This window comes from Sminthopsis crassicaudata, chromosome 2, assembly GCF_048593235.1.
Source record: "Sminthopsis crassicaudata isolate SCR6 chromosome 2, ASM4859323v1, whole genome shotgun sequence".
In the NCBI taxonomy this organism is placed as follows: Eukaryota; Metazoa; Chordata; class Mammalia; order Dasyuromorphia; family Dasyuridae; genus Sminthopsis; species Sminthopsis crassicaudata.
The window spans coordinates 578670945-578693538 of NC_133618.1; the positions used below are offsets into that span (position 1 = coordinate 578670945).

General features: G+C 40.9%; 1 protein-coding gene across 5 annotated transcripts in view; it reads right to left on the reverse strand.

Annotated features, from left to right (window-relative positions):
• Positions 1-7793: 7793 nt before the first annotated feature.
• Positions 7794-22594, reverse strand: part of NT5C2 (5'-nucleotidase, cytosolic II) — a 115494-nt gene continuing 100693 nt past the window's right edge. For all 5 annotated transcript variants that reach the window (XM_074295481.1, XM_074295480.1, XM_074295479.1 and 2 more), the window contains 11 exons: positions 22140-22193; positions 21540-21623; positions 19464-19505; positions 17022-17129; positions 16707-16773; positions 15758-15928; positions 12716-12767; positions 11393-11453; positions 11120-11296; positions 9009-9253; positions 7794-8793 (listed from right to left, as the gene is read on the reverse strand). In XM_074295481.1, coding sequence (XP_074151582.1) covers positions 8748-8793; positions 9009-9253; positions 11120-11296; positions 11393-11453; positions 12716-12767; positions 15758-15928; positions 16707-16773; positions 17022-17129; positions 19464-19505; positions 21540-21623; positions 22140-22193 — 1107 coding nt within the window. In that variant the 3' untranslated portion in view covers positions 7794-8747. The remainder of the gene's footprint in view (positions 8794-9008; positions 9254-11119; positions 11297-11392; positions 11454-12715; positions 12768-15757; positions 15929-16706; positions 16774-17021; positions 17130-19463; positions 19506-21539; positions 21624-22139; positions 22194-22594) is intronic.

Consider the following 22594-nt stretch of genomic DNA (forward strand, 5'->3'; position numbering starts at 1 on the left):
TAGAAAATCTTTAAAATTAAAGTTTATTCTGTACCCCTCTTTTTGAGAAGTCAAAGTTATCCCTGTCAAGCCTACATGAGGAAGGAGCTTTTGATCTTTTGTTCCATGGATTGCTCTCTCAGCCCACTCTTCCTCTTTATAAGTCATTTCCTAATGCCCATGAAGTATGCAACTTTGTTGCTTTCTAGATTTGTCTGCAGAGGAGGGATGGAGTGAGAAGGAGGAAATGTTGGATTCCCTTCAGCCGCTTTTCTCCCAGACCACCTCTGCCGGCCATCTTTCCAGACTGACATTGCGAGTCATTAGCTGAGCTGAGGGATTGTTGTGGAGAGGCGGCCTCCTGGTACCTGAGTCCCGAAAAGAACTTTGGCCATATCTCTCATCTAGGGACCTGGACTTGCCTCTCTGGCCTCTGCCATGTCAGCTCAGCTAGGCTCCCTGACATTCTGGAGCTCCCTGCATTATCAAAATTGTTAAATTATTGGATACAAACTGACTTGTACTGAATTGTTAGGGAAAGGAGAGTCTATATAAATAATCTGGGATAGCTGCAGTTTGGGGAGTTATCAGTGTTCACACACAGACATCCATACTTTGGATCAAAATCTCAGACCTCCAGTTAGTCATTGGACTTTTTAGGGAGGGCTAGTTGCCCTTCCTCCTGGGATAAGACCCTTCTGCAGCCAGAGTTCTAGTCCAGTTCTTACTGATCCTCCCAGGAATCTGCCTGGGCAAAGCTAGTGAATAATGCCAGGAAGGGGAAGGGGGTGCGCAGAATCGCAGGGGTGCCCGCATTGAAGACCACCACTGGAATCCGCTGGCAGGTCACTGGCAAGCAGGGCATTTGCTCTGCATTGGTGATGGCTCCCATCTGATACCGCTACTTTGCCTTTAAACAGTGTTTAAGATGCCCACAAAGGCCGAGAAAGGCAAGAATATGATCATCCTTTTATTCCACTGGATAATCTGGTCTGGTCTGGCTTCAACTTAATATTGAAATGTTGCCATTGCTCTGTGCCGAGGTCAGTTGTAAAGGGTTTAGAGCCTGGAGGGTGAGGATGGAGCAAGGACTCCTTATTCCTGGAATCTTTTAAATCCTCAAATGTACATGCTTTATTTTATATTATTATTATTATTATTTATTATCATGTAAATACATCCTTCCTGTTTTCTTCCACAGTCTAAGGTTAGAAATCCTTATCTGATTTCTACCAGATAGATTCTATTTTTTAGTCCCCATCAGCTGGTCCTGAGGATCTTCCTCTCCTTTTCTTCTAGGAGCAGAAGTTGAGAGATGTAGACTTGACCTCAGACCTTGCCTTCTTAGCTCTCAGTAGGGATTAGTAGGCACCTTTTGGTGAAGTAGGGAGTTTTTTCTTCCACTGGTCACTAAAGAGACTATTCCTAGATTTCTTCCCCTTGCTGCAGAGATAGTGATGGTTCAGGGTACTGGAAAGAACCAAATGTTGTGCTTTCCCTCTCTTGCAGGGAGCTGCTCTTAGGTTTGTCTCAGAGACTCCAAACTTAGAGAACCTCAACATCTTTGGAGTTGTTTTCAGGGTTTAGGGGAGAGGGTAATTTGAGGCTCAAGCGAAGAAGCTCTGATACTGCAAAGTGACCAAGCCTGGAATGATTTGCGAGTTGAAAGGCTGGTGGGGGAAATGACCAAAAGAATAGAATGGGATGGAGGAGAATAAATTATGTTTTATTCATCAAATGATAAATAAACTTAGGCCCTGGGGACACTGACAGTTGTAAAAATGGCACATCAGGCAATCTCATCCCTTTATTTTCTCTGCCAAGTGCCAGGCACCCAAATCTAAATTGTTTCCATTTTCCCATCTCAGACTGCAGAATTTGTCTGCTCCATGGAAGCTGCCTTGCCCCATCTGGGATCTTAAAATGCCTTTTTCTTTGATTTTGAAGTATCCATTTCCCCAAACAGTGACCATTCCCTTGTCTGCTCAGGGTGGTCAGTGCAGGCTGCCTTGGCCTTTTAGAGAGGATCTCTCTTAGGGTCTGACTTTCATACTCTGATCTTTGTTCATTGTATCATAGTGTACATTATGTGCTTTTCTGAGATGGAGGCTTCTGAATCCAGTATTTGGGACTGTATCCATAAACCTGCGTAAGCACAATGATGGTGATGATGATGTGTATACATTTCATAAGCTGATTGTCATAATGAATGCATTTTATAATTCAAATGATGTTGTAGATTTACAATCTCTCCTATTTATTTTGTACTGATTTATTTGTATATTTTGTGATTTGTTTAAAAAGGGTTTTATTCTTTTTAGATAAAATGGTGATTTTTCTGTTCAATTTTCCAGTGGCTATGTGTTGTTGCCTGTTCCACAGGATGTTAAAACCATGTATTTTTCATCCCAACTCCTCGCCATGTTCTGCTCAGCTATGGACAAAAACAAAACAAAACAAAAAACAAAAAAAACAATACTTTCCTGACAACCAGTCAGCTGGGCAGTTTCCTGGCTTGAGCCTCCAACTCCAAGCTTCCCTTCAAAGTTTTAGTAAGGTCAGAGACTCCATCCTCTTCTCTTGCATGCCCCAGCATGTTCATCAGGACACATGGCTCTGCTCGAGCTTCTCTGAGTTCTGCAGAACCCCTAACCCTGCAGAGCCGCTCGTGGCCCAAGCCAAGCCTCACTGCCCAATAGCCACAGACCGTTTTCAGTCCCTGAGCTCAGACGGGGCTGGGCTCCCTGGGCTGCCCCCTCAGAATCATCTGCAGAAGAAGGCTGGAGAGAAAAATGGATCCCGAGACTCACTGCACTAGAAGCAGGGCAGAGCAGGGCGGCTACAGATGATTTGGGAAATCAGAATAGGAAGTGGCTCCCCAAGGCATCAGCCCTGGTCTTCCTGGTTCAACCTGTCACCCACTGGAGGGCCCTATCTTGTTCCATCTCTCTCTTTCCTTCCTTAAACTGCCTGCTTACACACTCTCTGCTCTCAGCTCTGAACCCTGCAGAAGGTAGTCTTGGGTGCCCAGAGCCCCCTGAACTTGGCTGAGGAGTCTGCCTTCCCAGCATCCTCTGTTCTGTCTCTCTCCCTCTGGGTTTTAAATGACACTGTCCCTCAGAATCCAGTTTCTTCCTGTCGGCCCTTTTCTTTCCCGACTGTCCCATTCACCCCTCTGCAGTCTGCTCCGCTGGATTTCCATTTGTCCTCTGGTTAGAGACCACTTCTTCAGGAGAGCCAGTGGCCTTGCCTTTGTCTGCCCTGTCCACCAGCCTTGCCCCTAAGAATGGCTTTTCTGGAAGTAGATTTGTGCACCAATGAAATCTTCTTTTCGGAAGTTTCTCTCTCATCCCCCTGGCCCTCTTCATGGGGAACCTGCTCCCTCTGGCCGGTGCTTTCCCAGTCACTTATTTTGTCTGGTTCCAAGATTGACTCAGGAAATGTGTCAAGGGAAGTGGAGGAAGTGATTTCTTAACTGTGAGGACAACTCTTTAGATGCCTGTGACGTCCTCTGTGTCCAGGGGTGCCTGTGGTTGTCAGTTCCTTTCTAAGCTTTATCATGTGCTTTTGGGGAAAGGGAGTGAAAATGTGGGCTCAGTCAACTGTTGCCCTCCCAGCACATCTTTTCATCTCAGCATGTCTAAAGATGGAACCCAAATCAATCAAAAGATTCTTTGGTGAAAGTGATTGGAGCAAAAAGATTGACTAGAGTTGGTTTCTGGAAATTGTCCTTTTATACTTTTTGAAAGGTATTGACTTTAATAAAGAGATGATTCCTAATTAAAGCCGAAAACAATGAATTATATTGAATGGCTAATAAATACTTTTGCTTTCTTTGTATCTTGGTTTCATCATTTTCCTCCAACAGGCTCTCCATATTTTCTACGTCTTTCTCCTCTTTTCAATAGGAGGTTAAGCATTCTCAAGGTTCACAAGCAGGACCTTTCATGTTTGCAGGTCTGAAAACAAAGCTTTCCAAGAAAGCCCAGGAAATGTAAAAGCCAAGGCTGCAAAGCAAGATTCTAATAGCTGATGGTATCAGAACATGTCAGGGGAAGATGGATCTCGGAGCCCCGCAATCTCACGGTTTGAGGAAATGCTGGGGACGACGATGTTTCTGAAGTTCAGTTAGCTCCAGAGAGGGGAGTGTGCTGGAATCTGGCTCCATTACGCATTCATTCACCAGAGTCAATTATATCAAAACCCTCATGTGTCTGTCAAATAGAAAGGCTCCTTTGGCTCTGCTAACCTTAAAGCCCTCCATGTGAAGCCAGTGCAACAGATATGCAGTGTTAGCTTAGGCTGAGCCACTGATTTTGAGGTGAGTAGGAGCAAATGGTGGTGGAAATCTTAAGCTGGAACCACTGGGGGTTGGTTTAAAATAGCCACCTTTGTACCTGTCCCTTGTGGGCAAAGGAGGGAGAGCTTTCAGAATGGTCACAAACACTTTTTACTTGTTTTATTTACTTAAAAATTCCCAGCTGGAAATATCTCCTAAGTCTGATAGTTGGGAAGCCCGTGAGACCATCTTCTACAGAAAGAACTTGAAGATCTGAACAGCTAACTGTGTCCCAAGGTGTGGGAAGGCTAACCTCTTCTGGCCTCTGGACAGTTGATAGTTAGACACAGTATAGGGAGAGGGACCCTGGGAGCGCAGAGCATGTGCATTGGGTTATTCCCCAGGGCAAAGTGGTCATCTGTGTGAAATTAAAGTTAGAGAAAAGGAGGGATGGTATTGTTTAAGGTTGTGTGATGGAGCCTGGAGAATTGCACACAAAGGATGTGGGAGCTTGAGGTAAAATTTTCTTAGGGCTTATAAACAAATAACATCTGCTTTTTTCTCATCTTGGATGAATTCAATATGAATGATTTCATTATTTAACAGATTTCTCTTTGGTAACGTTGAGAGGATACCTTAAACTGCTTTGACGGTTCTGTATTCCTTCCCTGTAGCCTGGCAGCAAGGGATAAGATGCTGTGCTGCCTTCATGGATCCTCCTGGTGAGTTGATGGTTTGGGGGTAACTCTGGTTCTCCTAGAATCTGTGCGAAACCTCTAGCCGGCAGTCCTGGGTGTGCTATGCCTCAAGCCACACTCCAAACGTGGGGCAGGCAGCTTTTATTCCGGAAGCAAGCATCACTATTCATGCCCTCTGATCACCAGTTTCTACCACCTGATATCAGAACTAGTGCTAAAGTTGAGGAGGTTTGAATAGAGATCAATACATTTTGGTCTGTCCGTTAAGATTTGGGTTTTTTGTTACTAGATTCTCTCTTCTTCCAAGAAATAAGACTACCTTCTAGATCTGTGTCTAGTATCAAGAAATCTTGTACAATTTCCATTAAAACAAACAAAAAATCCCTACTGAAGTCTTCTCTGTATATGATTTTGACTTAAAGGAAAAAAATGGAGATCAGACTTATAGGCCATGAGATCATTCAGCCTTAATGCTGCTTTACAGGGGTGGTGAGAGAGGGGAATGGTCACATGAAATTAGCTGTAATCATTACATCCACCAAAAACAATTCCAAACCTCCTTTCCCTTGAGAGATTTGTTCTTTAACATTACATCAATAACGGCATATATTTTCTGGGTCATGGACGCCACTTTCCCACCCACCACCAAACTGTAGTTAAATAGTTTCCATAATTCAGAATCCAGGCAAAGTAACGACCTCATTGGCACAGTCCTAAATATATTATTTGTTTTCAACTGGGCTATTTGTGGTGAAAGAGTATTTTAAGATTCCCTGTTGGTTCTATAAAAACTTTGGAGACTACAGTTGTCGACAAAAGTATTTCTTAAATAAACTTGAGTGGGAAATCACTAAACATGGTCAAAGGACTTTTTGAACCTCATGTCTAACTTGTTCTTCTGAACATCTGTCAAGAGTATAAGTGAAATTTAATCCTTATGGCAGATTACATTCTACATGAATTGTTAGAGGCTTGGAGATGGACCAGGTAATCTAGCCCACTCATTTCACAGATGAGAAAAATGAGGATGAGAGAAGCTGAATGACCTGCCACAGCCAGCCACAGTAAGTGACGGGAGACCAGAGCTACCTACTCTTGGGGCTCCTTCCACCGTCCCACACCATGGGACTATATATCAATATCTATATCAATAGCTGTGATTATAATGAGAGAGACAGAGAGAAAAAGGGCGACTTTGGAATTTCTTAGTTTAATAAAGACAAGACTTTGTTGAAGCATACAAACCACAGAAATACTCAATTGCTTTGGTCGTCACCTGGAGAGAAAAGCCCGGGACCTAACTGCTTTTCTCCACTAGAAAGTAAGTCTTATCCTGTCAGATGCAGGAAGTTGTTTGTTTTTTTCTCTCTGAGCAGCTGCTGGAGATTTCAGAAATACTTGTTAGGCATCTTTTGATTCTCTTGTTAAAGAAAGGGGTGTCTGAGACTCCAGTCAAATGACCCAACAGTAGCTTCAAAATAACCAGCTAGCCAAGTCCTCAGAAGCGTCAGCCTGAACCCAAGTGAAAAGTAAAAAGGCTGCCGCCTCCGAAGTGAGGGGAAAACCAAAAACGTAAAGCCAGTATGGCACCTCTCTGCTACAACAGCCAGATGAAGAAGAACCAAAGGCTCAGAGCAGAGAAGAAGAGTGGAAATCTCCATTGGCCTGGCCTGCCCGATCCTGGCCTCTCTGAGCCTCTGCTGCAGAGGGGAAAGGGAGGGGAGAAGGAGCACTGCCTGGGGTCCTTTCCCTCCATCTCACTCTTCCCAGGTGCATGATCCTTCTGCAAGGGAACTATAGGTAAAAGTGGCATTTAGCTGTTAAGGGACAGAAATCATGCAGAATTGTGATCCTTCACACATTCTCTAACCCAGGATGCTTAATTATTCTGATTGTTTATATTTTTCAGCACAGGATATATATAATGGCTGCCAAGGCCTCATCTTAATCATTAATAAGTTTGGGGAAAAAAGCAAACAGAAAATGCTTAAAATTAACAATTCTCTTATCTACAGTCTAAGAAGTTAAAAGACAAAAAAGGAAGGTAATTCATAAACTCTTGTTCTAATGAATAGAATAAGATATATATTATAAATGTTAAAATGCAATTCTAATACAAAACTGGAATCACTCTTGAAATTTAGGTAAATTTTACTTCTCTATGCTATTTGTAGAAATTATCTGGCTCTGGTGACTCATATAATACTAATGGGGCAGCGAGGTGGGCAGTGGATAGACTTATCTTCCCAAGTTCAAATGTGGCCTCAGGCAATTACTAAGGACTGTGTGTGTGAGCAGGTCACTCACCCTGTTTGCCTCAGTTCCTCATCTGTAAAATGAGATGGAGAAGATGGCAAACTGCTTCAGTCTTTGCCAAGTACCCCCCACCACACCATGGGATCATCAAGAATCAGATGTGACCAAAATCACTGATCAACAACAAATATTCACTAAAACTAGGAAACAGAGGCTGCCTGCTGCTGTCTGTTCTCATCTTTTATAGCTTGCATACTTGATTGACATTTGCAGTAGTTTTTCCAACCTGCTTATTTTTCTAAAATTTTGCAAAGGTTCAAAATAATCCACATTGGTTACTAGCAAAGAACACATCTAAATGGGCAGAGAAATCCTTGGTGAATAAGTATAACCTGTGGCAACAGGAATGTTAAACTTAATCAAAAGGATTTTTTTGTTACACAGTTAGCATTTCCTTTGTCACACATAACCTTTGGAATTCGGTTGTGTCAAAAAAAAAAAAAATTAGTTGTCACTGTATCATACCTAAAATGTACTGGGAGATATTCAGTTGTTACTGTATGAAAGGGTCAAAATCATTATTATTAGAAACATTACATTTTATTGAATTCTCTAGAGATGCTAACCCCATTACCCTCCCCCCCTGCTGTCTACTGACAAAAGATTGGAAGAAAAACAAAAGCAGAAAAGATTAAAACAAAAAGTAGACTCTTGTGTTTGACAAGGCCCCCTGTCTCTCTATTGGGGCCAGCCAGCTGCTGTGGGGGTGGATGGATCTGTAGGGTGCAGTGTGTGGTGATTATACTTGTTCTACAAATCAATGACACATTTCATTGTGGAGTAGTGGAGTATTTCTACACTGATTGTGCTCTGGGCTACATCTACCGCTAACATCACTGATTTCACATGTTGGGATAGAAAAGGAATACTCCCTGCCCATTTCTAGGGGTTGTTGCTTTGTCCAAGGCTTCGGACTGGGCTGGGGGGTTTTCAGATTGACTCTGTAGAACATCTTTGGAGAAAGAGTCCGCTTCTATGCTGTCAGGATGAAAATGTGAGCATATCAGCAGCAGCCTACACTACTATCAGAAGCGAAACAGGACATATGCAGCCTGTGTCAGGTGGTGAAAATTAGGAAGCTCTACCAAATCAAACCTAAAACACAGACAAGATGCATTTTTTCTAAGCTACTGGACTTAGAGCCATTTAAGACACTGAAAAGCTTAGAAGGGTAAACTTGTGCTTTGCAAAGGACTAAGTTTGGTATTGGAAAAAATACATTTCCCCACTGATATGCAATACTGTGTAATGCACTGAAAAAGATGGGTCTGGAGTCTCAGCATCACGTGTTCAAATACAGACTTGTCTGCCCCTACTCCCACTTCCCCCTCTTGGCTCTACCTCCCCTACAGTCCTCTTTCCTGTCTAGTTATTCAGATAGAAACCAATGTAACACATCATTAATAGAAAGGACAAAGGGGCAGTATCACAACCAGTAAGAGGAGGGAGCCACCAGCATGCAGTTGGTTCTGAATTCACTCTCCGTTCTTTGAAACAGACTCCACTGGAATTTTGAACCATCTGCAAAGAGTGCAGATACAGAAAACTAAAAACAAGGCTCACTATGATTAGAATATTTTTAAGTCTTCAGAAACTTTCCAGATGTACCTTTGGTGGAGTCCCCCCCACCCCAAACCCCACCAAGAACCCAAACAGGGAACCACCCCCCCCTGCTGAGCCCCGACAGAGCTTATTCACTGGATAGTTCATTGTTTTCTCTATTCCTTTTTCCTTACTCCTCTTCTTCCTCCTCCTCCTCCTCCTCTTCTTCATCATCATCCTCATCATGGCAGTGTGTAATCTCCTGGGGGGCCAGTGGGAAGAGGTTGGGAGGTTTGATCTCACTGATGGAGCGTGTCAACTGGTGCCGTTTGTAGTCGGTGTCTTTAAAATCCACAGATGTACGGTTCCGCGTAGCAAGAGGGGATTCCATCTCATTGATGTCCACGTGGATGTGCTCTACTGTTGATTCATGAGGCATCTAAATCAAAGGAAAAGACTCAGAGAGAAGACAGGGTATTGTGTCTGCTGCTGCAATCCCACTTAACCCTGTCAATGGTGGGAACAATATCTAGAGTTGGCAAGAGGAGGAATTATACACATTTATAAATGCTCCCTTAGGATAGGACCTGAAGCTCCTATTAAGAGAAAACAGTGCTCTCCTAGGGATCAAAACTGGTGGGAGAGGGGCAGAAGGGCAAGGGGGATGTCTGCCTTGCTTATATTAAGCATAACTCCATTGGGAAAGAGTTTTGAAACATCAGCACCAGATGTTTGTTTGTTAGTTAGAGGTGTGGTGACTGCATTTCAGGGCTTGGGCCCTGGGTGTTCAAAAGATTACTTCAGGGATCCTTTAGCCTCCAACTAGTCCCTCTAGTTGCCTTAAGGTTCAGAGAGTACATTTCTCCTCTAAGATTCTCAAGATTCACGGACGCAAGCTCTATCTGGTGGAGCTCTATCCTTCCACTGGGGAAGTCGAGTGTCCCTCCCTCAGGGCTGCCCTGGACCTTCACCCTCAGTCCTCAAAGGCTGGAACCTGACTCTCCCTCTATTTACTTTGCTTTACAATATAAGGACTGCCAGCCACTACTACTTTTACAAGAGGCTTGTATGTTAAAAACTAATTATATAGATGTAGTGTTTTATTCACTGCATCATGCTGTAACCATCAGAGCATTGCATGTGCTGAGAATATTCTTTAAAGAAATGAAATCCTGTTTTCTCTCCCTTTTGTCCTTTTTGAGAGTTTTAAGTAAAATTCATACATATGTAACTCTTCTATCAAATTTTATGGTTTATACAGTATACGCTTATTTCATTTTTCTAGTAAAAATATGTTTTCTCCCCATACATGTGACTTTTCTTCAGTAAACCTTAGGCCTTTTGGCTTTTGCCAATCTGCATGACTAAGTTTTGTATTTGGGAACTCTAAAGAGATAACCAGCCCCCCCCAGTGTGTTTAATTCATCAAATGTATTGAGCAAGGAAGATCCTGGTCTGCACAGGCTCCTCACTGTTCTGGTCCTCGTATATTAGCCCAAGAGGCATTTGAGGTGGACTGGCTCTGATGAGGTTTTAGGAAGCCCATTTTCATATATGTGTCAAGAGAGATGGTCTAGACCTCCCCAGAGCCTAAAAACAAGCCTCAGATACATCCCATTGTCATGCCATCTATCTTTTTCTCCCCACCCAAATCAGGAATCCCTCTCTAGTCTTCTCATGGGGAACCATGGAGGCTGGGGGCAGCACAGGGGCACAGCCCAGTTCAGACTGGGACAAATCACTGAGGCCCTCTGGAGCTCATACAGTGAGGGGCCCTCTGAAGTCCAGACAACTTCTGTTCTTAAACCAATCTAATTCTGGCTGCAGGCTAGCTAGCCATTTGCTGGCTGCTATGCTGCCAAGGGCGCTTGCTTAGTCGCATAAGACACAGGGACAAGATGGCTGCTGAAGAAATCTGCTTCCTCAAAAAACACTCCCCCATCCCCCTACCATCATCAATAAGACCAGAGTAATGAATCTTTATAAGTGATGCTATGTTGAGCTCCTCGAGGACCTGATCGAGGGTCACAGACTCCATATGGAAGGCAGAAATTAGTGGAAAGATCACAGAACTAATAAGAAATGTGGCTCTAGTCTTAGCTTCCAACTTCTCAGCTGCGTGGGCAAGTCACATAACTTTGAGCCTCAGTTTCCCCACTTGTTAAATACAATATTACAATGAAATAATCTCCAAAATCCCCCTTCAGTTTTAAAATCCCGACTTTGTCTGCTGTTCAGTCCAACAAAACTGGTAGCAAAACTTCATGAGAAATCATGAACATGCTTTGGAAACGTGTGAACTTACCAGGACATGAGCAGCTCTGAAGAGGTAACTAAACGGATAATAGAGGAGGTTGATAAAAGAAGCAGCATAGAGATCTGCATAACGCATGACTTGACTGGCAAAGAGCGTCTGCCTTGAGCCACTGCGAAAAAGACTTCCCATCATCCCATAGCACATGTCCATGTCATGAGTTACTTTCTGTAAGCATATAACAAGACACACTCTAAGTCACTCTATTAACACAAGGAATACGAAAACTAAAAAATCTCTTAAAGACACCCCCAGTCTATATACCTTAATTCGTCTCTGAATGGAGCTGATATCTGGGCGCTCATTACTGCTGCTGTCAAGGTGCCTGAGAACAAAAACAAAACAAAACAAAACAAAACAAAACAAAAACCAAAAAACGGAAATCTTTAGATTTTTAAGTTCTTCTTGTCCAGAGGGCTTTTCTTGAGAGGAAAAATTTAAATTTTATTTGATATTTTCCCCTAATCACATTCTAAACAAAATTTTTTTACATTTGTTTTTAAATTTTTTTGATTTCTAGATTTTCTCCTTTATATTTCCCACCCACAAATAAGAAACCACATATAAAGTTATACAAAAATATTTCCATAACTATGCTCAAAAAGTTATCAAACTGTGCACACCCTTTGATCCAGCAGTGTTACTACTGGGCTTATACCCCAAAGAGATCTTTAAAAAGGTAAAGGGACCCATATGTGCAAAAATATTTGTGGCAGTCCTTTTTGTAGTGGCCAGAAACTGGAAACTGAATGGATGCCCATCAATGGAGAATGGCTGAATAAATTGTGGTATATGAATATTATGGAATATTATTGTTCTGTAAGAAATGACCAACAGGATGAATATAGACAGGCTTGGAGAGACTTACATCAACTGATGCTGAGTGAAATGAGCAGGACCAGGAGATCATTATATACTTCAACAAGAAGACTATATGAGGATAAATAATGATGGATGTGGCTCTCTTCAACAATGAGATGATTCAAACCAATTCCAATTGTTAAGTAATGAAGAGAACCAGCTACACCCAATAAAGGAACTATGGAAAATGAGTGTGGACCACAACATAGCATTTCCACTCCTTCTGTTACTGTCGGCTTGCATTTTTATTTTCCTTCTCAGGTTATTTTTACATTCTTTCTAAATTCAATTTTTCTTGTGCAGCAAGAGAACATATATATATATATATATATATATATATATATAATATATATATAATATATATATATATGTATACATATATTGTATTTAACATATACTTTAACACATTTAACATGTATTGGTCTACCTGACATCTAGGGGAGGGAATGGAGGGAAGGAGGGGAAAAGTTGGAACAGAAGATTTCGCAAGGGTCAGTGATGAAAAATTACCATGCATATTTTTTGTAAATAAAAAGTACTACTGAGAACAGCAAAGTTATTCACCACTGGTCATCCCAGAAAATTGCTACTACTTTGTATGCCGTACATTTCACTGTGCTTGAGTTCATGGAGGACTTTTTCCAGGTTGTTTCCTTACCCCCTCCCCAGCATTCTGCTTATCAGAGGGGAAAAAATTCTGCACAAGAAATAAAGAAGTATACTTACTTATAGAGTTCCGCCAAAAATATATCCAAGCTCTGTAGCTCTTCAAAAAGTGCTAGGTAGAGTTGGAATAAAAAAGGAAAATATTTTAGATCACTTATACAGAAAAAGAAAAAGCATCCACTTTCCAGCAGCTGCTAAAACTGAGATGAAAGTCAAGGAAAGAACTTTAAAAAACAAAGCCTGGGGCTGCTGTGCAGCCCAGAGACACCCAGACTCCGGGCCACCTGCCCAGCTCTTTTTGCAGCACTTGGCACTCCCATTTTGGTTTCCCTCAGTCTTTCTTTTCCATTCATTCTTCTTCCTTTATTCTTGAGTAGTCTCCAAGGTTCTGTCCTTGATCCTTCATCCTTTCTTCTCTCTACACTTGTTTCCCCCTTGAGGACTCCAGCTATTCCCCCAGTTTCCATTAACCATCTGCATGCATTTCATTCACAACTCATATTCCATCATTCTTCCCTTGAAGTCATGGCACTGCATCTCTAAATGCTCACTTCGTCTCTCCTCCTGGATAGACTCTTAGCAGCTTAAAATTAAAATTCTTTAAGAACAAAGATTAGAACATCTAGAGCCTAAGGACTTCGCAAATAATATGTCAGTAAATGTGCATGAAAAAAATGAAGAAAGAATAAATGTATTGATGAGATAATATGAATCTGATGTTCCTTTGGCTCAAATTCGCCAAGGATGAACACATTTTGCCATTATGAAGAAAAAAAAAATCTCCCCTTATTTTGTACTGATCAGGAGAGCGCATAAATTTTTAAGGAAGTGATATGTCTAAAGAAAATTATATCTAAAACTTTCTCTCTGGTCTGTATTCTGTGCTTTTTTTCTCCCAAGTCAGAGATCATTAAGGACACATCTGGATAGCAGAGACGATATCAAATGGGAATTTTAGTTGAGAACTGGAAAATAAGGGTAGTTACTAGAAAGAACAATGAACTTGAGGACAAAACTTCAGTTTCCTCACCTATAAATAAAGATTAAACAAGCTGCTGAAAGAATTCTGTGACTATAAAATAAGAATCATAAAGAACTTTGTGTATATTATCTCATTAGAGCCTAACCATCCTAAGAGGGAAATTCCTGGTGCCTCAAAACCCAGACTACTGGCCAAAGGGCCTGGCATAGAGCCAAATGTGTGCTTCATGATATCCAGGCAATTCTGGCCTGTACTGGACTTTATCCTCCGTTCTTAGAATGCAACTACTGAGCTGCTGTCACATGTCAGTTCAGTACAATCTCTGCAAACCCAATGCTACCAAATGAACTACCAACTCAGTGAGCTGATGAATCCATCCCTCCAGCCCCGTGGAAGGAGGAGCCCCATGAAATAGCTAACATCCTTGTACTTCCTGTCTTCCTAATTCCAATGATTACCTGGAAAGCCCTTTTGCTCAACTCAACGCCTCTCTCACATTTTTCCCAACGCAATCTCACCATTCCTTAGTCCCAATCCTCCTCTGTTTGCTCTTTTCACTGTTAGCCTTTGGAAACTACCACTCAGCTATGGTTAACTAATCTCCCCTTTAAGTATCCTAGTCTCTTCATCTACTTTCCAGTATGCCCTTACACTTGACTCTTGGGAAGACAGTGGTCACCTGTTCCATTTCTCAGTCCCCAGTTCCAGACCCTTGGGCCATCCCATTATTCAGCAATCTCTCTAGGGATTCATTCTATCCATCCATATCAATCCCTAAAATTTTTTGTTGCCATGATCTACACCAGTCCCCATGTCACTCTCTAACTCCATCCCTGCCTTATCCCACTATTGCTACTGTGCTGTTTGTCCTTAGTTCTCTCAGAGGACCATGACATCAGGGAAGTGACACCATGATATATACAAGTGAGTTGGATGGATGTAAGTGAGAGGGGCTGGGCAAGGTGGTCTTGTCTCACTTCATCTCCCAGAGCCTTCTGGGTCCAATGGCCAGATAGAGATCACAACAACTGGAGATGGCCTTGGATGAAATGGAAGACCTTGGCCTTTTAAGCTAAGATCTTTAACAGGTTTGACTGAGGCTGCACTCATTCAGGGATAAAAAACTAGGTAGCAATTGAGGCAAAGGATCTCTTTAGTTTAGGGCCCCAAAAATCTAAATAAATAAATGAATAAACAAACAAATGAATGAATGAATGAATGGACAAATGGATGAATGGATCTGGAAGAGGAAGACCCCTCAAGGTTCCTGGTCAAAATAGAATTAACTGCTATCTACATTCAATCAGGACCCAAACAATAACACTAAGTCAACTAGCTAGCTAGTATTTATGAAATGCTATAAGGCTGCAGAGTGCTTCACAATTATTTTATTTGCTGCTCCACAACAACCCTGGGAGGTAAGTGCAATGAATACCCCTATTTTACAGATGAGAAAAGTGAGTCAAGCAGTGAATGAGAATGAATTTGAACTGAGAGCTTTCTGACTCCAGGCCCAACACTCTCTACAGCACTCTGTTCACTGTCCCACCAGCCAGCTACCTGAAGATTACTTCTCCCCCCTCCCAGAGATGGGGATGGTCATCACCTCTAAATCAGAGGTCAGCAAACTATTTCTGACAGTTTGTTTTTGTGTTCCCTTGAGCAGAATGATTTTTACATTTTAAAAAACAATAAAACTTAATTTAAAAAACCCCACCACATTCTCAGCCATTCATGGGCCCTATAAAAAATGGAGGCCATAGTTTGCCAACTTTTCCTCTATATCTAACCCTGAATCACACCATCTTCATGACTTTGAACATAGACATCTATTTTCAGACTGTACAGAAAGTACAAAGGAAGCTAAAATCTAAGGATTTCATAATACAATGTATATAGAAGAGCATAGAGACTCAAACTTTTAAAGAAAATATATTAATGAAGCTGCTCACTTAATATGAGTCTAAACTTTAAAGTTTAAATTTTCCAACTTCCTAAAAAAAAGAAAAGGCAAAAAAGCAGGAGATTTGATTAAAAGTAACTTATAACACAAATTCTCTCTATATACAGTGGTGTGTCTAAAATTAAAAAAACCTAAAGGATAAGAAATGGCTTCTTACAACTTTTATCAGTCCAGACATGCAGCTCCTGTGCCAGTTCGGGAATCACAAGGAAAGTTCGCCATCCTTGTCGTTTCTTTGATTTCAAGATATCCCCAAAAATGTGGTCTCCAATATATAGAATATCCTTGCCCTTGGCCCCCAACAGGTCACAGATTGTGTCAGATGAACCTGATAAGCAAGTAAAGAACCATGAGGGACAAAATAAAATGCTCTTACCCAAGCCAAGATTCAGTTATATTAAATCAACCTACCCCTGGTGCTAAAAACAATAGGCATGATAGGTAATATATGTGACAACTCCGGATGTAGGAGAGAGTGTCTCACTTCTTGAGAGAGAGAGAGCACTGTGTATGAAAGACATGGCCTTATTTTTGGGAACTAACTGGACAAGCTCTTTGCCACAGAGGACTCTAATGGTCTTAAAACTACCTGAACAACCACAATTCACTAGCAACAATCAATACAGATATTAATGTTTCTTGGCTTTAGCGATTATGTTCCTCAAAAAAACAAGAAGCCACGAATTGACAACAACCTGGTACTGCAATGGATTTGCCTTTCCAAAACTCTTTGGGAACACTATTAAAACCAGCACAAACCTCTCTGCCTCACTATGAGGGGCACAAGATGAAGATGTGCACAGTAAATATTCAACAGAGCATTACAGAACTGAGAATCAGATTCAAGAGAGTGGAAGAAACATGTTTGTGATCCAGGCAGGAACTTTGCCAAGAGCCTTAGATCAGTTCAACAGCTTTACAGGCCCTTCCTTCTCCCTTAATCTTTACAGGGAAATATAGAAATCACAGTAGGTGGCCAGCTGCTGCACTCTGAGAATGAAGAAGAGGGATTACTAGGTGCACTAAATAAGGGGCAAGCTAGAAAATTCAAGGTGGGACTGCAGCAAAGGTTTTTACATTAAACAAACGGAAAATCTGTGACTTACCTCCTGAATAAACAATTCCATGCTGGAGGGGACCTGTGTAGGTGCCAATCTTTAACTTGCCAGTTTTCTATGTAAAAAGAAAAACTTCTTGATTCCTTTCCACCTATCTTCTACTTCACCCTCTCCTTTGCCCCTCTCCCCAACCCTCTTCTCTGCTCTTTACAGACTCTCAATCCAATCTGATTCTTCTGAATTACATGGAGAGTTTGTTCTATTGCACAAAGTGCTCAAACTCTTTAAAGAATACAAAAAGAAATAGAAACTTTCTGTCTGTCAGATGAAATGCTATTGAGACACATTATCCTTTAGACTTACAGTGTCCACCTGCCTCAGGACTGTGCCTTCTCCAAAGAACAGTGGTTTTCGTGCATCTACAAGGATTAAATCAAAATAGGACTGCCATGGCCGATGTGAGCTCCCTGGCTGGAGAAGAAACAGGCATTAGAAGTCAAAACCTCGTCAGTTCTCACTCAATGTAATCCAATTTATTAATTATTAAATTAATTTATTAAACAATCATTTATAAGTACTATAATACTGGGTGCTAGGGACACCAAAAGTAAACAAGACAGACCTTGCCCTTGAGGGATTTATTTTGCTGGAGGGAATATAATATATACACAGATAATCTAAGGAATGCCTAGGGAATCGGGAGAACTACACAAAGGTGGCACTTGAATTAATTAAGATTGGGTCCATGAAAAATATCTTATACTTCAAAGAACAACTAGAAAATGCCCAAATCCTTAAGTTATGGCTCGCTTTTCACCAAATGAGATAATACGGGTAAATGTTTGGCAAACCTTAAAGTACTACCTACAATTAGCAGCTACCTTTATTGCCATCACTGAAATAATCAATTGATGATGGAACCTGGTTTTTAAAATTGATATCTCAGGAAGGAAGACAGTCACATGGGAGAAAAGACAGTATGCATCTAGCAACTGTTATTTATCCTCCAGGCTAAATAAGTATTTTGGGGTAGAGTATTCCTCTGGATGCCAATGATTCATATTTCTTGGCATAGCAGTGCTATCTAGCCCCCTGGTAACCACTTTGTGATATAATTAAACTGGTTATTAATCAGTAAAGCAAAATCTGGGTATGTCTGTGACCTCTTAAAAGTGTAATTGAAAAGTCGAGTGAGGGAGAAAATGGGATATAGTTCAGGAAAATGCATACAGAGTGGGATCAGGAAGTGAGTATGAAGGAGGAGAGGTGTCCAAATATGGCTCCCCAGATGCCGCATCCTGTTGAATACAGGGAAAGTGGGCTCCTGCCTGTGGAGCCAATCAGAGAGAAGCCAGGCCCTGACCACAATGGAGTTACTTGAGAGAGCACGCCAAGTTCTAGTGGGTGCAACCATCTAAGTGACAGTTCTAAACTCCTAGTGGTCTCATCATGGGAAAGAGGGAGTACTCTGTATGTGCAAGGAGAAACAAGTAGAAAGCTCTTCTGAGGGTGTGTGACAGCAGATTTCTGACATCAAGAACAATTTGACAGCCACAAGACAAGCACATCACAGTAGTTTAGCATAGAAAGTAAAGGAAAATCACAGACATGTGTTTTCTGGATCTTGGAGGTAGATCAATAGCCAAGCTAGAGAACTTGACTCCAAAAGGCAGATCACTGCCAAAACTCATGTGAACACAGTGAAGACAATGATTGTTTGCTAGATGAATTCTTCAAAAAAGATAAAGAACTTCTCTTGGATTCTTACTGATCCAGAAGGGGGTGCTTATTAGTGGGATTCTGAGGCTAAGGTAATAAACTATATACCTCAAAAAGTCACATTTCGAGCAGGACCAGAAGATCATTATATACTTCAACAATAATAGTATACAATGATCAATTCTGATGGACGTGGCCCTCTTCAACAATGAGATGAACCAAATCAGTTCTAATAGAGCAGTAATGAACTGAACCAGCTACACCCAACGAAAGAACTCTGGGAGATGACTATGAACCACTACCTAGAATTCCCAATCCCTCTATTTTTGTCCCTCTGCAGTTTTGATTTCCTTCACAGACTAATTGTACACTATTTCAAAGTCCGATTGTATGGACATGTATGCATATATTGTATTTAACACATACTTTAATTTATTTAACATGTACTGGTCTACCTGCCATATGGGGGAAAGGGTGGGGGGAAAGAGGAGAAAAGTTGGAACTAAAGGTTTTGCATTTGTCAATGCTGAAAAATTACCCATGCGTATATCTTGTAAATAAAAAGCTATAATAAAAGTCACACTTAGCAACATTTATGCTTTCCTGCTTCCAGGTACAATAAAATATAGTACTTTAATGCCTACAAAGAAATTATTTACAGATGAAGAGACTAAAGTCACAGACAGGTTGTATGACAAGCCTCTGGACCCACAATGAATAAGGATCCACAAATATGTATTCAAGGAGCCTATATTTTTTAAAATTAAGCAGAGCTGAGGATCAGAAATAAGAATTCTTCTGTCTCATTCTCCAGCAAGTATGTTAGATAGAAGTAGCCACTAACACTTTAGATGACCTGGTTTAAAATTTCCTTTATTTATATAAACAAATGGATCAAATAAGTATCTATCTTCAAGTCCTTTAATGTGACTAGTTTCAAGATTTCTCCTAATGTGAACCATGATTAAGACAACTTAAATCAGGAACAATCTTTCCTGGAGACGTCTAATTCCTGACCTTATGCTTAGGGTTGCTGAAACATGTTGATTATTTTTAAAATATGACTTGTGAGTTACAGTACCTTACCTTAGGGCCATGTGGGAAATCAAACAAGTAAGTCATAATTTTCTGGAAAACAAACAAAGTCCAAGTAACTTCTCTCAAAATTGTATAAATTCTACAAGAGAACATGTACATTCCTGAAAACTAAAAACTTTTTAAAAATATTTAAGATAATTTTCCTCGTCCATCACCTCCCTGCTGCCTTATTTCTGAAACAGCGGCAAGTGGGGCCAGAGAGAAAAGGCATCATTGTCTTTCACTACTAGCACAAGCACGGAGGTGAGTCAGTTAGCCAGAGCTGGGAACCAGAGGGACGATGGCAGCTGGTGCCGAGCCCTAATGCAGCCAGCCTCCCTCTCTCTCTCACACCAGGGCTGCCTGAAGCCAGAAGATAAAAAGCAATTGGGAGCCAGACCTAGAGATGAGGAAGGCCAGGAAGCCAGGTTCCCTTCTCTGGGACAGAGTTTCTGGAGTACCAGGGTGTGTGCAGGTTGTGGGTGCAGAAAAGCCAAAGGGTTGGATAATGATAGTCATGAGTCTCAAGGCGACTAAGGGCAGAGCCTACAAGATACCACCTCATCTTTTTCCTGTTCTCCTAGGGATCTCTGTCGGAGATCACGAAACCTTCATTGGGACACCGGCATTGTAGAGCCTCACTCCCCCTCCTCCTGGCTAATGAAGGCACCAGAGGACCAGAGGTCCATGGAAGGCAGAATCTGAGCCCCATGGGCGTATGTTTTTCACAGGTTGGCTCATTATGCCAGTGTTATAAATATTGTGAAAAGGAGGAGAAAAAAAGAACCGAGTAACTGCATCTGTTTGGTGCTGGGGCTCAGGGTCTTTCCCTGCATGTCTGTTTTTGCTGTCCCAGGACTGTAGCTATGTATGTGTCCCTAGAAAAGTCCTGTGTACCAGCCTGGGCCATGAACTGCCCGAGATCCAGGGCACAAACAATGCCAAAGAGCTTGGTGGCAGAGTCTCTTGGTGGTAGAGTGGTGGGAGGTCACTAGCAGCTGTGTCCTTGAGCCTTCCCCACTATTCCCAAACCTCTCAGATGCATCTTAGCTCCCACACCAATGGTGGAGGCAGACTTACTGCCAGAGACAGTCATTCACCAAGGTCTTCATCCTCACGAAGCCATGCTTATGGTGGCCTTTTGTCAGCCAGACACACACATGGGAGGTGTGGGTTTCATACCAATTAATTCATATTCTATGAAGTACACATGGAGAACGACTGGCTAAGGTTAAGGTTACAAGTATTCAGGCCTCTTAATAAAGTAGAACTAAATGATTCAGGTGCAAAATAAACACTATCTTCAGTTTGATAGCACAGATTTTATGAACAGCACTTATTCCAAATAATCAGTTTTCCAAGTCAAAATAATACCACATAGATGGAAGAAAGATAAGGGCAAGAGAATAACAAGCACATCCTAAGAAATGCTGAACGCAGAGTTAAAAAAAAAAAAAAAAAAAAAAGCAAAATAAGGTCATACTAAAGTACTTCTAAGCACATTAAGCATAAGAAAATCCAGTAAGTAAACCCAACATGGTTTGTTCAAATCAGATAATGCAGAGAATGAAGACAGTCATTCATACAGAATAACAGCTTAAAATAACCTAAATAAAAAAGTGTTTCCAGCTTGAATGCTGAAAACAAAAAAAAATTCCCCCCCCTGAGGCTGGGATTAAGTGACTTGCTCAGGGTCACACAGCTAGGAAGTGTTAAGTGTCTGAGAGCAGATTTGAACTGGGGTCCTCCTGAATTCAGGGCTGGTGTTCTATCCACTGCACCACCTAGCTGCCCCGAAAACAAAAAAATTAATAAAGTAAAAATAAAAAATTTGCCAAAACAAATAAGGTCTAGAGGATAAATCTGAAGATTTCAGAGTCTCTCTGGCTTAAGCTTCAGCCAAGAAACACCCAATCTACCTTTGCCTCCCTGACCCTTTCTTAATTAAAATGTTATCTTGTTAACAAATTCTCTGGGATAAATGTTAGTTAACTAATTTCACAATTCTTATCATGAAAACAGCTTAAAGCATCTAATTTCTCTATTTGGACAAATAAACCAATGTCATATTTAAACATCACTTACATCAGTATATTTATAGTCACTGTTTGTAGCGAGAAATACTTTCCCTACTTCCTTCATTCGGCTTAGCAGCAAAGGCAGCTTCCCCTGAAATAAAGCATGATTATTAGATCAAAGTACATGCTTGATTTTTGTTTTATTTAGATACTGCAGGAAACAGGTTAGTCATTATGAATAAGGTATCTCATTCTACCTAGATGGTGTTCATAAGGCTATTCTTAAAAATGATTTTAAATCTTGCCACACAAGATTTCTATTTAAATCTTCTAGGCTTTCTAATATAAATTACATAAATTATGTATCAAAACTCTAGTTTTAATCTACAACTACAGAAATAAATGGATGCCTGATTCTCCTTGCCCATGACTGCCAGAACCATGATATTAAATAAGACTTCTCTCTGACTGAAGGTGCCTTTCTTTAAAAAAAAAAAAATAATAATAATAATACTTCATATATAACTGTGTCCCAGCAAAGAAACATTTTCCTTTGGGAATTTAATTATAAGTAAAGTTAATTAGGTTTTCGGTTTAGAAAGTCCATCATTATGTCTTTCCATTACCTATGTTCTGATCAAGCATTTCTCAACTGACATCTACTTACATCTTTGACCACATATTTCTCTAGATTTTCAACAGTCTTCTCCTTGAGGGAACCCTGAAGAGGAAGGCAAAAAGAAATAAGGAAAAACAATTATTAATTACAAGCAAAGTCCTGCCCACTATCAATCGCAATTGACTTCTTGTGTATTTCCTAAAAAAGAGAGCAGCTGAAATGCAGATTGTGGCATAAAATGCCTAATGTTTAGACCTGTGATATCATAATGAAAAATATGAAATTACACTGAGGCTATAATCTACTAAAGCCTTCATGCAAGATGTCAAACATATGTCCTAAGCAGAACTTGTAGCTATTTTGTCCTGATGGTAGCCTAGGGCTACTCACTATCCTTTACACTGTGATGCTTCTCACCAGATTTCTGAGTTATAAACAAATATACAAAATCTCCTTAACTTTATAGCAGTCAGATGAATCTTATTTTATTTAGTAAAGTGTGC